Source organism: Halichoerus grypus, chromosome 8 (assembly GCF_964656455.1).
Source record: "Halichoerus grypus chromosome 8, mHalGry1.hap1.1, whole genome shotgun sequence".
Lineage (NCBI taxonomy): Eukaryota > Metazoa > Chordata > Mammalia > Carnivora > Phocidae > Halichoerus > Halichoerus grypus.
The window spans coordinates 89,835,919-89,854,261 of NC_135719.1; the positions used below are offsets into that span (position 1 = coordinate 89,835,919).

General features: G+C 39.2%; 1 protein-coding gene across 6 annotated transcripts in view; it reads left to right on the plus strand.

Moving 5' to 3' along the window:
• The window catches only part of NPAS3 (neuronal PAS domain protein 3), an 839,760-nt gene that overhangs the window by 112,394 nt on the left and 709,023 nt on the right, over positions 1 to 18,343 (plus strand). For 4 of the 6 annotated variants that reach the window (XM_078053550.1, XM_078053551.1, XM_078053553.1 and 1 more), the window contains exon 2: positions 613 to 702. The exons of the other annotated variants lie outside the window; for them this stretch is intronic. In XM_078053550.1, the coding sequence (XP_077909676.1) occupies positions 613 to 702 (90 nt within the window). The remainder of the gene's footprint in view (positions 1 to 612; positions 703 to 18,343) is intronic. 6 annotated transcript variants of the gene reach the window in all.

Here is an 18,343-nt window from a genome sequence, read left to right on the forward strand (position 1 = left end):
CAAGAAACCTGGAGCCACTGTAATCAGCTCATCTCAGGTGCCTGTTAACATCTAACCTGTGCTCCCGACGGTCTCGCTTGTGTTTTCATCCCTAATTGGGTTTAGTTCTGAAAGCTGTATCATATCCCTTTAGAAGTCAGTAGCATACAAACTCTATATAAATTGAGTAAAGCTGAAAATATATTAACTTTACTAAGGTTTTATAGCTAATTTACAGTTGCCTACAATTGTAATGCATGATTGAATTAATGACAATCCTGTAACAAAAACACTAATGACATTTGTTTTTAACGTTTCCTTCAGAATATAATCATGGGGATTGTAGAGTGAGTTAAGCTTTAGACCTTATGTCTTTCGTTTCTTCCACTTTTATGACTCTGAGATAAAAAAACTTTTTTTGGTGTTCTGATCAAGAATGATAAGTTTTCTCTGCTGCAGGCTTCTAAAAGTGGAAGTTGATGTTCTAAAATGTATGTACACATTGCAACTATGTATATAGCTCAAAAGCATAAGAAGCAAAATATATTAAATTTCAACATACTTGTTATCCTGCATTCCGGTTGACTGTAGAGAACCTCTAGTCATGTCTATCTGTTTTTGATGCCTCTACAGAATAACTGCCCAGCATCCTCTGCCCAACCAATCAGAATGTAGGAAAATCTACAGATATGACGGAATCTACTGTGAATCTACCTACCAGAAGTATGTTGAAATCTTTGTGAGTCTTCCTTCTGGCTCGTGCATCAGTGCTTGTGGTTGCCAGCTATTCAAAAATATCCTTGTATTGAAACCTTATATTTCTCTAATATACTGGGGAAAAAAAACAAACCAAACAAAAACAACCAACAAAATTTGCCTTTGAAATCGAGACAGAAAAAAATGTTTATTCTTTTGAAATTGTGGTCTAAAAGTTTTTAAAAATGCCTATATTAAAGCTCTTAGGTAAGCTTCTTTATATTGCAATAAACAAGTACTTATATGCAAGAAAATCTCGGCAAAATACATTGCACAGGTGCTACGCATCTTAGGGATTTGAAAGGTGTGTTATGTATAAATTAGCTGTCACTTTTTTTCAATCCTGTAATGGAATGATGAGTTGTAATTTGCATAATCCTTTAAGAAGTCAAATTATACTGTCATGTAGCAGACTTAACATGCTAGCTAAGATTTCAGAGCTTTGCAGCTAATTACTATGTACCTTACAGGACAGTTAAATTGAAGTTGAGTCCTCTGCCTTTGCTGCCATTTGCTTTGTCCATTACTTAACAGAATCTGCACTGTTGGTAATGAGGTGTTGTTACTATCACTGAAGTAAACACTCTGCTCTGGGAAGGAAAGGCATTTTAATGTATCAGAGCTTGACTTGTGTTGCTTTTGCTAAGAAGGAAGTTTTTGTTTTTTTAAAACAATAGTCTAAATTGGAGTCTCCCCAAAAGAATAACATTTGTGCTTCCCATAAAAGTTACAGAATAATGATTGAAGCAACAGTAACCTTTAATTAAAATAAGTTATTCTATAGACAATATAAAGTAAGGCAAACATAGTTCCACTGAAGGCATGAGACTTTCCTGATAGACTTTGCAAATAGACTTTGGTGTGTTTTTTGTCTTCAAACTCTTTTGTAGTGGAGTTCCATTATTGAAAAAAATACCCTTTTTCCTTAGAAATCCTTTCTGAATACAAGCTGGTGAGTTCTACTTTCATTTACTCCTCCAGTTGGTTGTAGAGCATTTTCTTTCATGGTTTCCATTTTACAATCAGCAAATTTTGGGGCCAGTGAAGGCTGTTTTCTCAAAGGGACACAAAATGGATACCGGATGGAGCTGGGACTCTTCTCTGTATCTTTGCCACTTATTTTTCTCTGGCTTTATTTCTTGATATTCTTTTGCCTCGATAGTGTTATTCTTTTCATCAGAATTGGTGTAATTATAATGTGACATTACTGATTATTATTTTTAAAAAATTCTTGTTATCTGTGAGTCATCCTTATTGTGGCTCTTGGTGGTCAGGTTTCTGTAACTTGCTAGTGATTCTGTGGCTTTGTTGTGATTCGTGGGTACTTTGAAGAAGCCTTTTGCTGTATAAGAAGGGGGTCCTTTTAAGGACCATCTGAAAGCAGCAGTTGACTGTTGACCATTCAAGTAATTGGAGACCAACAGCCAACTGTTGTTCACTTGTAAGTAAGCCAATTTCACGTGTCCGAAATTACGATCAGCTTAGAGACGGAGGCTTGTCAGTTTAAAGCCGGGAGCCCGGAGGAGGTCACTGGGAATTCAGCCCGTAGCCAGGCTACCTTTCGAATTGTAGGTATCATCTCAAGGGCTGGCTTTTTTTTTTTTTTTCTTTTTCTTTTCTTTCTTTCTTTTTTTTTTTTTTAAGGATTTGTGTTATTTGTCGTCAAGGTAGGCACAGTAGGCAGCACAGCTGTGACTGCGAGGGAAAGTCACTAGGGGGATATTCATAACAAGGAAATATTGGCAAATAAATGATGAAGAAGGGGAGGAAATCCCCAAGATGTTAAATTGGAGCACTGTCACTGAGATGATTAATGGTGGTGTGTATTTTGTGAAGACGCTTATCTGGACTGTCTTGAAACTATAGTGTACGTTTAATAGCACCTATAAAAGCATGCGGTGCATCAACACACTGAAAAGTCCATGGATTCGGATTTTATTTTCCTGAGTGAGTACTTTCTTCAACTTAGTCTTTGGCTTCTGGCTATTAGAAAGCTGGTGTTAACGTTTGTTACATAGAAGTATGTACATTTTATATAATACTAGTCTGCATTTATGTAGCTCCCGTTCCTACAGGATTGAAAATGTTCTTGTGCAGAAGATGGGTACTTTTCCAACACTCTCGAGGGGTGAATGTTATTAATAATAGGGAAATGGTAATTGCTCAGATTTGTCTAGTCTTTCTAGGTAGACAGGGAGGGTTGGTCAGAGGGCTACAGTAGTTGAAGGACCAAAGTTTCATCAATGATGTGGTTAGTTCTCTGTCAATTTCTGGTGAAGGGGTGGTTGTCCTGGAAGGTGGTCTAGCTTTCCGTTTTAAACCACGAATATCCTGATTCTATGTAATGAATTACCACTTGCCTTTGGGGATCTTTCGGCAGTGATGGCAGGTGCATCACTGGGCAGTTACTTAACCTTCCTGGTTCTCAATAATTACTGTTAGACATAGGGATAGATATAGACTAATAACAATTTTATCTTCACTGAGCTTAGTCTATTTCAGCACTGGTTTTCAATTTGGGCGGCCCTACCCAAATAGTGGGCTAGGAGTCCCAATTTAGTGGATCAAGATCAAAATTAAAAAAACAAACGGAAACAATTGAGAATTTTAGTGCACTGCACTTAAGGAGAGTGAGTTTTATCTTGTGAGGCTTCTGTTTTTGTTGTGTGTGTTTGTGGAAGTGTGCATAAAATGTGTGTGTCCATGGGGTGGGCCCTGAGGTAAAATGTTTCTTACTGTGTATTACACCCGAAAAAGATAGAGTCGGTAGATCATAAGTGTATAAACATAATCACGTATGGGTGTTACATCATTGTGGGGATACGGTGGGTTATAAAGAAAGAAATGGTGAGGAATGGAAAGACTGCCCTATCTGGTCTCTCCTATCAGAATGCGCTGGTGCCGACTTGCATGGGCCCATGAGAATCAATTGTATGCACATCTTTCCCATTCTGTGATCCCTGACCTCATGTTAGTAACTGGAAATTGGGCAAAGTATTTGCACTATGGAAATTGGAAAATGCTGCAAATCAGGTGCCCTCCTGTCCCCAACGAGTTGTTAAATATTTACCAGCACATCACTGTTCTTGATAGTGATGTGTAGTTGTATGGTTTCAACGGTAGTTGTATGGTTTTATAACTGAATTTTGCTACATTTTACAACACTATGTGGGATTTAGATGTTATTGGGAGTTATTAAACAATTTTAGTAATATTGAAAACTTTAAGCAGGAAAATAAAACGTGCGGTTAAATCAAAAAGCTATAATTTAGAATTTTAAAAAAGTAGTTATTCTAACTTCTTACATTAAATGCTTATGACATGGCCGACTTAAAATGTAAAATTGTAATCAGTGATAATTTTTTGGCAAAGGGTAGGAAAGCAGGGTTTCCAAAAACACTAACCATATTGTAAATATTTGACAGATTTTTTTGTTAAGCAATCATTTTGGTAAGTACCGAAACTTAGAGAATCCAGACCCCTTTCCCCTTTTTAAGCTGTCTTTAAGTTTGCAAAATATATCTGGGTTTTAGTGAATTCATCTGTAAAATCATTGATTTGACTGGGAGATGCCACAGTTCTTTCTAATTAAAACAATTCGTTATTTTTTTTCTATTTTCAAACAGAAAAATAAACGTGTGGAGAGTCTAAAAAGAGGAGATGCCTCCTCCATAATAACTATGATAACTTTAAACTTCTAAATAAAGGCAAAATATTTGAGTTGGAGGAAAGGGAATTTCCATGGACATTGATGGGATTTTACCACAAAATACAGTGGCAATCACCTGTGTTAATATGTGATCGTGAGGAAAGGTAACTGGGAAGGAGTAAACTGAGCAAGGCCTTTGTAGCCTCCAAGTTTGTCACAGTTTGGCCATGTGGTTTGACACTATGGTAGCTGTGTTCAGGAACAATGATCTCACTAATACTTAGGGAAGATGGATGTGGGGACTGGAGCTTAAAGGACTACTGTTCAGTGAGCACATGTTATGCTGTTGCAGTAGTTCCTGCAGGACCCATTTTGAACAAAGGGCTCTTACCCAGAGTGCCTCGTCTCTAAGTGTAGCCGAGATTGAGAAGGTGTTGGCCATTGACAAGACAGTGGTCACCTAAAGAGAAGGGGCCATTGGCAAAATGGTGAAGGTTGTCTGTTTCCTGCCTCTCTGTCCAAGCCCCTTTCCCTCCGTGAAATTCATGCCACCTGGATACCTGGTTAGCGTTTTGTGCCCAGGCCTTTACCCACGAGGCATTTTTGTCCATACCCCTCATTGCAGATCAGGTGTTGTTAACTGATAATGTTACTCTTCTCATGGCCATTTGCATTTTAATAAGCAACTCCAAGTGAAAGAATTCAAGGAAAAGTGGAGTTATTCTCCAGTGGAATAATTTCAGGCAACACAACAGGGGTTGGAGAGATAAATTTTGGGCTAGAAAGGGAGAGGTGATGTCTTCCTTTTCTGAAAAGAAGAAACCCAGAATGTGGGTGTTCTTCTGCTCAGTATAGTGTTCAGGCTGGCTTTGGGCAAGAAGCATGGGTTTGGAAATAGGCAAATCCAGACTCCAAAGAGAGAAGGAATTAACGAGGTCCGGGGACAAGAGGAGAATGAGTGAAGAAGGAACTCACCAGTCTATCAGCTGTGTTGTGCCAGACAGAGTGCTAACCACTTGCACGTGTTATCCCAATTAAGGAGAACAAGACAGGTTCCTTGTCAGGCAGGCTGCTGGGGGGATAGATGGTCACCTGTGCTGGCGGGGAGGGAAAGGTCAAGGAGGCTCTGGCAGCTGCAGTAGTGAATTCTTCTGGCTGTTTAACCTGATTGATTGATTGCAATTATACAGCCCCCCCCCAACCCCACCATTGGAATAATTTATGCCAGTTGTATTTGGATCAGTAAATAACAAAGAAGTGAGCAAAGAGAAATATACAATGAACTTCATAAAGAGCTCTAATAGAATCTGCATGTTAAACAGACACTGAACTTTGTAGCAAGAACTGCTTCAAGCCTTTCAACATCCAAATGAATTCTAATTTCCACATCATGCCTTTCAGACCTCAGCATGGTTTCTGGTGGTTTCTCCCAGTTAATTTTAGCATCACACCAATGATTTTGCCTGTAAATGACTTGAAGTGGTATGTCTTGGTAATGTGGATGGTATATTATTTAGGGCTAATGCCAGGCTAGCTTAAAAAGGAGCTAATTTATTCATTCATTTAACAACTATATTTTGATCTTCACCCACGGGTCAGGTGCTGTTCTGCATAAAGTGACTTAGAGGTGACTAAGAAAGCCTATGCCCTGCAAAAGCCTAGAAGACTGATGTGAATGGGTAATTGGGATTCTGTGTAAGAGGTGTCTCCAGTGAGGAGTGCAAACAATGGAAGTGGTCCTAAGAAAGGGTTATTTTTTAACAGTTGAGGTGGGCCCTGGGATCTTCATGGTAGAGATTTTGATTTGGGGGAGAGGGGCTTGAGGTAGTGATTTGGGCCAAAAGACCAGTATTTCTGGTGTAGCAAATTGCAAATGGCATATGTCAGGAGTAGAGGGCAGGATAAGGGTGACAGGACTTCAGTTTGGAAGAGAAGGGGAAACTGAGGCATTGGGGTGGACTGCCATCCTGGGAGAGAGCTCTGGAGGAGCTTTCAGGAAAGGAATGTGGCAGGGACAGCGAGTCAGAACAGCTCTGCAAGTTGCCCACCATCTCAGCCTCTCCTCTGTGTTGGGAAACTCCTTTTGTGTGCTTTGCTTGGAGGAGGTGCATTCAGGCTTTGTGAGTTTGAAGTTATTTTTGACTTAAAAACATCTTGCAGGACTCTACCAGTATGAAATCCAGTTCAGGACCTGTCTACAAGTTTATTGCTTTTTCCGGCTTGACATGCTCCAGATTTGCCTTTCTCCTCCCAGACCACTTGTAACTCAAGATAAACTAATAAGGGAGAGTCAAAATGGACAGGTACAGGAGGCATGATTTAAAATGAAAGAATATTAATTGGCTTTACCCAAATGTGTATTTTCATTTTGAGAGAAGTGCCTGCCTTGATTTTTAAAACTTGGCTACTGACACATCTGCAGTATGTAGGAGAACTCTCTAGAAACTTGAAGAGAAGGGAAAGGTCAAGGTGAGAGGAATAGAGTGACAATGAACTTTTTGCAGGCATGCTGTTGAACTACAGTGTTCGAAATCACTAACGGTGATTTCAGAGAGAGACAGGGAGACTAATGTGCTTGTGCCCAGATCTTAAAAATAATACAGCAAACTTAAAATTATACATCAACTATGGTTTTAATAAATTCTCACCTGAAGAACGGTTTGTTCTGTTTGTTGATGTGTGTTCTGTATAGATGTGTCTTCAGTGAATTTTTGGTCTTTGTTTATGCATTAGAGTGGAAGAACTATGCTTTAGTCTTTGCGAGCAACATATTTTAAGAGCTCCACAAATCCACACAATAGTATTTCATAACTGATAGAGGTAGTTAAACCTCCTGGAAATGGATCTGAGTTTGATCTTCTCCCCGCCCCCCCCCCCCCCATAATGATTAGATCTGGGACGGTGGCTAAGTTACTTAACTTTTTTTTTTTTAAAGATTTTATTTATTTATTTGACAGAGAGAGAGAGAGATCACAAGTAGGCAGAGAGAGGGAGAAGCAGACTCTCCACTGAGCAGGGAGCCTGACGCGGGGCTCGATCCCAGGACCCTGGGATCATGACCTGAGCCGAAGGCAGCCGCTTAACTGACTGAGCCACCCAGGCGCCCCTAAGTTACTTAACTCTTAATGCTTTTGTTTTCTCACTTCTGAAATGGGGGTAAAAATGAAAATTATCTCATAGCTGTATTGAGAATCAGTGGGTTAATGCCTTGACATTTTTTTAAATCTTCACAATAAGTTGAGGTTCTAGGTATCATTATTACCACCATTTTACAGATAACCGGGTCTTACAGAGCTGAAACAGATCACTCGAGGTTAAGAAGGTAGGATAAGGTGAAATTTAGTTTAGCGGCACCAAACTGTCACTCATTGGCCCACATCTGTTCTCCTATCCCCTACCTGTTCTTGTACAGTAAGTTTTATTAGAACACGACCATACCTGTCCACTTACGCACTGTCTGTGACTGCATTTCTGTTAGTGGCAGAGTTGAGTAGGGCTGACAGAGACCATATGGCCCATCAAGTCTCAAATGTTTACTGTGTGGCCCTTTACAGAAAGTTTGACCCTTGCATTAAACCTTAGTCTGTTTGACTTAGAGCCTAAGGCCCGTACCACAAAAACACTTACTATGGTGCTTGGCATGTAGTAAGTACCCCCTGAAGGAGTACTACTTTGTTCCTCATCTAACTTAAGGTACAACTGTTCATATCAAAGAACTCGTGTCTGCAAAATGGAAATAAAAAAACCTACAACTTCCAGTAAGATAAGCCATTATGGCTATGGAAATACTGAATTCCTAAAGGAACACCTGAATTCAGTCTTATATCTGCCACTTATTACTAGGCTTTATATAATATAAATTCACAAAAGAATTTCCATCTTCATAGCAATCAAAGTACAGTACATCATTAAAGGGAATAATTGTGAACTTCAGTGAATATTCAGAATCTGGTGAATTAACCTCCTACAACAGAAAATTTCATATTCTTTGGAAATTTAAGAAAATCTTCCTCATGAAAAACATAGTGTGGAATTGCCACTTAATTTTTGAGCACATTATAATACTACATAAGCGGTGTGCTTACAGTAGGAAAAAAATGCAGTAGGATTAATCTCTTTTAATTAAAAGATTTAGAGTTTATAGATTTTATAAATTTATAGATTGACAATACTTTTCCTGATAGTCTTCCCGAAAAGGAAGGGATGAGATTATGGTTTCAACTTGACCCTGCTCAGAGCTTTTATTTGAATGCATTGGTCTACTATTGATCCTGGGAGCTTGCTGTCCTCTGCTCAGTAAATGGCCTTGGGTTTGGATTTGGAGCTTAGGGAGCACAATGTGTGTTCCATCAACTTGTATTGGGGGGATAATCTGGGAATTCCCTTTGACTAAGCCCAGTGCCATGGCTCTGGGTTGGTGAATGGGGGTGGGAGGAGGTTTCCTACATTAGTTCTATGTTCTCTTGGAATAGCTGTATATTATTTTCGAATAAAGCTGCAATACATTTTCACTCTGGAACATTTGGAAAATTCAGATAAACATAGAGGAAAACATGAATGTCTTTTATAATGGTAACACCCATAGATAGCCACTGTTCACAACTTGGTGTTTATCATTGTATAGAACTGTGTTGATAGGCATGTCCTGTTTGACAGATCTGTAGCTACATACATAGGCATTTCTTGTGGCTTCATCCTGAAGGTGTCTTAGCTGGGAAATGTCTGGGGCCAAGTGTTGTAACTTGTATACAAGCAGCTTATTTAGGGGAAGCTGGAAGCTGTATGGTCACTTTCTATCTAGAAACCGTGTTTTGCAGAGAATTCCTTTCGTGACATTTTTTTCCTGTTGCAGTGTGTATCTCCTTTCTCAAATGTTATCACTTTGTTTCTTGTGCTTAGAAAAAAATAAAAACAACAGAAAACAAGGGAACTCCAGCAAGAACCAGTGATATTAGTGACATTAGTGATTGAGATTTTCAACAGAAAAATCCCTCCCTACCCTCTCAATCTTTTTTTAACCTAGTACTTCATTGTTTAGAAATAGTTTTGAAAGAGGATGATGCTAATGGTGAGAAGGGTGTGGTGAGTTATAGGAACAGCTTTCTAAGATCAGAACATGTACATGTATAAGAAGTAACTGCTGGATGATTAGGTGGAGTTTTCTGGTCACTTTACACACTCACGTGCCACGTCTGCTGCATCATCTTAAGGTTGCTTATAAGCGAATTCTATTTACTGTAGAGCACTGAGATATTTTGATGTAGTTCTAAAGCAGAGAGAAGTCTGGGTCCTGGGAGGATTTGGGGTCAATGGCCAGCATGTAAAGAAAACATTCTTGAGTGACTCCCTCCCCACCCCCCCCACCCCCGTTGTCAAACTTGAGACCTTTGTGATTCACTTAGTAGTGTGAAGAGTCTTTGGAATTGACTGCTTGAGATTTGTGATTAAACAGACTCTGCATCTTTTTTAAAACCTAATTGCCCTTCCCTCCCTTCCCCTCAGCCCAGTTATAAAGAATCTCTGCAATAAATACTAAATGCAGTAATATTTATATATTAGATTATGTAGCAAGCCTCACTCTTTGCCTAGGTACCAATGAGGAGAGTCCGGTTTCTTGCACTAGCAGCTGTCCTCACTTGCATTTCAACCAACTTAAGTTTTCACAACAGCATTGTTTTTTTGACCATTGCACGTCAGGGGTGCTCAGAGTGAATCAGAGCCAATTGCATACCTTGGCCTTGAAACCAGGAGGTACACGGTCTTCTTGATGATGCTCCTCTTCCATTCTTCAACTCCATTAACAAAACTATTTCAGGAGTGAAACCGAGTGTCTGGCACAGTCAGGCATGGAGCTTCCTGTCTTGTATGCTTTGGACACCGTCTGGATTTCCTGGTGAAGAAGACCTTTGCAGTAATTACGGGGAGGTCTTTGCTCACTTCCAGGGAAGGAACATGCTTTCTAGGGACTACCTAATTGCTTGATGGCCTGAAAGGGGAAAATAGAAGCAACATCTCTGATTCTCATCCCTCTGGAGAAATTCATCAGGTGTCCTAAGTTTCGAATTAATAACAGTGAAAGCAGTGACATTCATGTCACCCTGTTTTTAAAAGAGGTTTGGAGACGTATCCAGTGGGGAGGATAGTGGAGGGTAGGGGTATTTCTTGAGCTCTTATAGAATTGATGATAAATAAATTCATCTGCTAGAAGGATTGTTTACCCTCTTGTGAATGCTGCTTTTAAGAGCTAGTAACAAATTTATGAGACTGGTAGGAATAAAGAAAGCTGATATATATATATATATATTTTTAATTTTACTGTACTTGTGAAATGTCTTAGGGAAGGGAAGACTAGAAAACTAAAATTATGGGCCAGCGGATTTTAAGTAGAATACATTTTTACGAGAATCTAGTGGCAAATTTGGTTTACTTGTACCACATACACCTTTATTGGCTCTCTTCAGGGGAAGTTTGCCAGACAAAAGATTGTTGTGATATAGAGTGTCCTCGAAACTTGAGGCTCGGAGCTGTAGAGAGAGTAGAGAATGAATACAGCTGCATTTATTCTTCCATCCACAGGAGATACTCACTGATACTAAGGTCTTCCATTGTGAGGCAAAATTGATCCTTCTGGGGACAAGTTTTCACTCTTGACCGTGAAGTTGTGGTTGAGTTTTACCATTTCTGCTTCTGTGTTGGCTGGTTTTTTATATGCAGTGAGATAGAGGAGGCTGAATTCAGAGAAGTAACCTATTCCAACAATGGTGTTCTGTTGTCTCTAAACATCATTGTAATTGACTCCCCACATCCATGTTTGAAGTAAGTAGGTTATATACTCATTTGGCACTCAAGAAAATGAAGACTCAGAGATTAGGTGGGTTGTTCAACTTACACAGCTAATGTTTAATCTGATGACTATTTATGGCAGCCCAATTCACGTCATTGTGGCCCAGCGGTTCGTTCACTTTCAATTGGATGATGTGGCCCGTTGGAGCGGATACTTGTCCACAAAAAATCTACTTTCTGTTCAAGGGTAGTCTACTGAAATCTGGTTCCATAAAAGGACAAGACCCTGAAGAATTTAAAGCCTTACCTATAGAAGAGGGTGAGTTTGTTTTATTTGAATGTTAGCTATTGAATGTCTTTGGTATGCACAGCTGTACGTTCTCCAGTATGGGGGCAACTAGGTCTGCCCTTCGGAAATTTCATCTGTCCTTACACAGCAGTTATCACACAAAAGTGGATGAATCCCAAGTTTTTAATCTTCAGTACTACCTCTTTGCCAACTTGAGTTTTAGATTTCCAAACTACTCGAGGTTTCTCCTTGTGATTTGCTTGACATCAACTTAAGCATGTAATGACCAAAAAATTCGCAAGCAGTTCTATGGACATAGCCAATTAATCCTTCCAGCAACCCAATGAACTGTGTTTTATCTCTATTTTCTGTGGGGGAAAAAAAGAACCTAACATCAAACAAAACCCCTTGAGTCCTAGAGGTTAAGTGATGTGAATACTCTCACACAGCTGCCATGTAGCATGGCCCGCCTGCAGAGTGTGACCTCTCTCCCCTCCCAGTCTGGGGTTCCCTCCGGGACCATGCAGCTGTGCCCCCAAACAGAGCTCTGCATCTTCCTTGGAATGGTCCTCTCCTACCCTGCCCTTCTTTTGCTTTATCTTCATTTTTGGAGTCATTCAGGCTCACTCCTGGACTCCTCTTTCATTCTGCCTCTCCTGTCTCCAATAGCCTGTTAGTAGCATGATTTCCTGTGGAAAAAACTTATCTTTTGTTCCCATCCCCCTGACCTCAATTATTATTTCATGCCTAGCTTGTTGCAGTCTCCTGTTAAGTCTTCTTATCTCTTATCTCCTTCAATTGAAGTTAAATGCTGGAGTCCTACTGTACACAAAGTACCATTCAAGGGAATACAAAAATACCTTTTTTGGGCCACCCTAAAGTTACTAGATTACAATCCTGTTTCTAACATAGTTCCTTGCTTAAAGTCCTCAATGGTTCAATCCTATTGTATGGGGTCTTTAGTCTTAGCTTAGTATTCAAGATCCACCAGTCTTGATCTAGTTTGGCCCCTGCCTCCCCAATGAAAATATCTCTCAGCAGAAGCTCTCTCTGCTCCTATCTATGAATGGTATCCGTGTAATCTTGCTAGGTGCAACACACACAACACACACAGACACACTGACTTTGTGCTTTAGCTTTATCCACAGTGGTTTCTCTCTTCTCTTAATTCAACATATTTATTGGGTACCTTCTATAACCAGGAACTATTGTGTGGGACATATAGTGAACGAAGACTGGAATCTCTGCCCTGAAAGTTATAGGGCGTTAGAGACTAATAGTAAACAGCAAAAGTTACAAACCAAGCATATCATACTGTCTATTCAGTGGTGGTAAGTGCTGTGGAACAAAAATCGAGAAGGTTAAGAAGGAATTAGGAGTACTGGGTGAAGATGGGTCAGTTATGGTTTTAAGGAGGTGCAGCCCCATTTAAAAAGATGATATTTGAGTAGAGACTCCTAAGAACTGAGGGAGTTAGGCCTCCAGATAGCCCTGGGGAAAAAATACTCCAGGCAGAGTGAGCACCTGCCATAAAGGCGCTGAAGTTGAAGAGCTTTCATTGCTTTCAAAGAATGCGGGGAGGCTGGTGCAGTGGGTTAGAAAGAGCAAGGACTGCAGCTGGCGGCAGGTCAGGGAGGGAATGGGGGGCCAGCACACAGGACTCTGGCAGGCCAGGTAAAGCCTTTGGCCTTTACTCCACCTGAAATGGCTTCTTGGGAGGATTTTTGTCTTGAAGAGTAATGGGATCTGGCTGCTAGCTGAGTCCATGCTTCAGGGACCCATGGTGGAAGCAGGGACACTAGTTCAGAAACTATTATGGTCATCAAAGTGGTTTATGTGCAAGGTGTGGAAGTAGAGGTGGTGAGAAGAATTTGGATTCTGACATATTCTGAAGGAAGAGCCAGCAGGATTTCCTGATGGAGTGGTTTGAGAGGGGATATAAAGAGAGAAGAAAGTCAATATTGAATCCGAGATTCAATTCTAATGCATCATTTACTCTGTATCACACATGCGGTAGCATTCAATTGTATATATGCAAATAAATACCTCTTAGGAACTCTTAAATTGAAAGAGGAGGCAGGTTATAAACTTACAAGTGAGAGGACAAAAGACTACATGTCTGTCTATGGATGGATATCTTAATAAGATTGCAAGTTCCTTTATGGTATCGATTCATTTATCAATCCACAAACCTTTCTAAGGTACTTATTAAAGGCCAGTGGTCATCTTACCTTGTTAGTAGGTGGAATTAGGGGAAGCTTCAGTACAGTGGACAAGAACACAGGCTCTAATTGAGACTGAGGGATTCAAACCCTACCTGACTGATTTGTTTGCTGGGTGATCTTGAACAAGTTACGTAACTTCTCTGTTACCTATTTTTTCTGATCTGTGAATTGGTAGTAATCTCTCTCCTAGGGTTTACTATGGGAGTAAATGAATGAATACATGTAGAATACTTAAAACAATGCCTGGTACATACTAAGGGTTCAGATAGTGTTCATCATTCCTAAGTAAATGTTGAGGAAAATGAGTTAAAAGAGGATTAACATTTGGAGTGACTTTCGTTCCTTAAACCCCATGGTCAAAACCTGCCAGGTTACATGGATAATAAATGTGAATTATAAGGTCTCATAGTAAGCCCTGCTTTCTAGCTGGTGGTTAAAAATAACAGGAGAGAATTGCATTACGATCAGTCAGATACCTGCCTCTCTTTAGAGATGGACATGGAGGCTGGTCAGCATCCCCTATGGGTACATTTGATTGACAGACTGGCAAAGAGTATTTAAATACCTAACACATAAAAAAATCAATGTTTTCTTATTATTTTGTAGCTTAAAATGTTGAATGTGTATTGAAATGAGAAAAATAATTTTCAGGATAGATATGACTTTTCTAGTACATAAAAGCAAGGAGATCACATCAAGAAGGGAATATTATTTTTTTGCCCCAATACAGGAAATTACTATTTTTCCCTCCATGTTTATATTTTGATACATAATATCTCCTTTTCTTTCTTTCTTTTTTTTTATTTCTCATGTGGCAGTCTTCCTTTCATTCCTCTTATTATCAGCAACTAATTGGGCCTCCAAATCCAGGAAGTAGCGGTGTGTTGCTGCTGGGGATGCTATGGATGTCTTTAGTGTCAGAGGTGGTTTGAAGAGCTGCTTAATTCTGCTTTTCGTTGTGCCTGGTACTTCAGCGAGGCCCTCGGGTTCTGTTTGAGCTTGGTATTGCTGATCCCATTCTATACATTCTAGATGGCAATGTAGACAGTGGCTGTCAATGAGTAACAGGTAAATATTGAACAGGGAAGCCCTTTTGATTAACTTTGTGGATCATTATTTGAAAGTAGCTTGCCGTCCGAACAGCTCCATCACTCATGATCACAGCACATGGCACGGGGGGCAGAGCATCAGGCTGTTGGTTGAAAAGCTGAGGTTGCATTCTTGCTTCTGTACCTGGTCCTGCATTCGTGCAGTGCTGGACTGGTTACAACTATCCAGTAAGCTAAATGGTGATGATTTAGCACGATGGGAATGCAGAATATTTAGGATGATAAAGCACAAAGAATGGTCCAGACGGACTTCCCACTCTGTGGGTATGAATATGTTAAAGCATATTTATAATTTTTTGAACTTAACTTGAATTTTTAAAATTTTTTATACAGATCCAGAAATTGTTTAATAGGGAATTTAGACAAAGACTGAAAGTGAATTTTTGATCCTACTAGTTTGTGCCAAAAAGATGTAATTTCAGCATTGATCTACTTCTTGAAGTTTAATTTATACCACCTAATGGGAAAAACTGTCCTCGGTTAAGAGGTTCTGATCCAGCTGTTGAACCTCATGGTACATTAATGGTTTATCACCATTTCAAACAATACCATTATAATTATTAGTATTTTGAGCTCCTATCAAAGAGTATTCATGGCACTTGGTAAGAAGACCTAGATAAGACTGAATAAAAATAGATAGCCACCTGGTCTCAAACATTTCTAGGTCAACATTAACATGGTCATTAAAAGATAGACTACAGTGGGTTCGTTAATACGTCTTCAGGAGAGACCTAATTCAGTGGTCAAAGAGGCCATTCTAAACCACTTACATACGGTTACCATTTTCTAGTAAATCTTTCTGTTGAGTCTTTAATCATGTCCAGCTATAGAAATATTCAGAAAACTAAGTGCTGTAATTAAGATTAAAATCACCAATAGCAGCAATGCAAACCTATCTCCTTCTTACCCTTATTCCAGAGCAATAGTAAAAAAAAGGTAGACATTTTATGACATTTTAAATGTATAATCCAGCCTTTTAAATTTGCTTCATTACATGGATTAATGCCACTGTTACTTGCTGTTGAACCTGTATGAACCAAAAAAAGTGACAAAATCTATATAAACTAAAAGATAATTTTATTCTGAAAATCATTTGAATACAGAGTACAATATAAGGTAGTTATGCTAACTAGAACTGTAAACTACAGGATCCTATCCCCTTTCTGGGGAAGGGGTTCTATGTTAGTATCACTTTTAAAAATGTGTTTCAATTCTGCTTTTAAATCATGGAAAATATTAATACTCTCGCTTTAACTGTAATGTTCTAGACTAGTTGATGGGAACCCCTCTCCTCCTGCCTCTCAACCTCTGGCCCAAAGAGGGAAAGAACTTAAAATTTCATTGAGAAAATAACCTCAACTAGGCAAGTACTACTTGCAAAGTAATGTGCTAGAAATCATGTATTATATTTTTTTAAACAATTCTTTTTTTTTTAAGGTTTTATTTATTTATTTGACAGAGACACAGCCAGAGAGGGAACACAAGCAGGGTGAGTGGGAGAGGGGGAAGCAGGCTTCCCACTGAGCAGGGAGCCTGATGTGGGGCTCAATCCCAGGACCCTGGGATCGTGACCTGAGCTGAAGGCGGATGCTTAACCGACTGAGCCACCCAGGCACCCTATCATTTATTATATTTAGAAATCTAAATAAACCTGTCATGTACATGCTAAGTACCCAATAAATTAAAAACCTAACTTAACAAATGTGAAATTTCTTTGCAATAGAAATACACTGAATGCTTATGTTGTTTCAAGAGTGGTAATGGGCCACTGTTTTGATCTTTCTTCAGGGGAGCCAGGATCTAATTTGGATTTGGTTCCAAGTGAACATGTATTAGGTGGTCCCATCCTAACCCACACCACAAAACTAGAAAATAATTTGATAGAAATCTTTGTTTAGAACTGAAATAGTGGGGGATGCTATGGGTCAAGGTAGAATTGGCAGGGCCATGTGGAAATGTGTATGCATAGCATGGTTATCTAGCAGAGCCAGTATTTTAGGCCTTTGAATTCAACGTTTAGTCTTTCTCTGAATGGGGCAGGAAACTTGGCACACAGGACTCTTTTGTGTAGACTTGTGCCCCATACTATGATTGATATTTTGGTTCTAAGAAAATATATAAAAAGAAACAAATATATACATAGAATAAAAGTACATGTTTTTCAATACTAAAAATTTCCTAATTTGTACAACTCAAAAAGTATTTTATGTTTATACCCCAATAGGAGATAGAATGAATTAGATGAGGTTTATGTAAGTGATGGTGACATCTTTACTGGCTTTTAATATTCCTTTTTAGTAATTAGACAAGTTGGTAATGTTTGGGGAAAACGGAATATATTGGGCTAGGATGTGATGGCTTTCAAAGTTACTTGGGTCCATCCAAGAACAAATACTTTCTTTTTGTGGGAAACTGTAGACGTTCCTTAATCTCAAGGAAGTTTCAAGCCAGCAGGGAAACTAAGATAATAATTGACTGATTTGATAAATAATTACTGAATACCTACAAAGTGACAGGCATTGTTCTAGGCCCTAGAGATTCCGTAGTAAACAGGACATCAAAAGTTGTTACAGCATGGGAGTTTATATTCATTTGTGGAGGGAAGACAATATGCAGATGCATATATCATATTAAAAAGGTATTGCTCTATAGTATGAAAGAAATTAAATCAGGGCAAGGAGATGGAGCATGATTAAGTGCTTTCGTTGCCAGAGAGGACATGTTAAGTACCTTAAGAATGACGTAAGTGTGTCTGTTCTCTGCAAGTACAGACAAGCAAGTCCATTTATGGCTGTAGAGAATTGGGGAACTCTTGTAGGGGAAGATGGAACTTAAGCTGGCCTTTGATGGATGGGAATGGCCGTGTTTGTATACGACAGAGGATGGAAATAAGAGTTTCTATTAAGGGTGGACTAGAAAGAAGGGGTAAGATTGATGGGGCCTTGAGAATTTTGGATTTGACATTTTATATGGTTTCAGCATATTGAAGAATACTGGAGTTTGTGGGATGTTTCTACCTCTGTGTTTGCATGGAGTAGATAAGAAACAGAGGCCATCTTTTTGGATAGACAGGCTTTTAGGATAATTAAGAAATGAGAATACTATATAAATTTTCTATTTGCACAGGCTTGACTATTTCAAGGTTTATTTAAGAGCTGTTATGGGAACAAGGGGTTGGGTGGAGGGACCATGTGATGTCCTGACTCAAAAGTGTTCAGCAGACCGGAGAGTTTGAGAGTCACTGTTGGAGGTCCAGCATACTGGCTGTGGTTTACATGATGACCTACATTCTTCAGCAGGATTCAGTCAGGAAATACTTTTTAAAATTGTATATATCGATAGTGCACCCAGAAGAACTCATGAGATAACAAACACTTGGGGGCATGAGTAGATAACCAAAAATAGTTCCATAGATGGATTAATTATTTTAAGAAATGGCCTCCATTTAATTTGTATTTTGCTATATAAGAAGCAAATATATGCTAACATTATAACATAGGGGTGGGTAAGATAAACTAGGGATCAGCAAATAATGACCTTGAGCCCTGTTTGT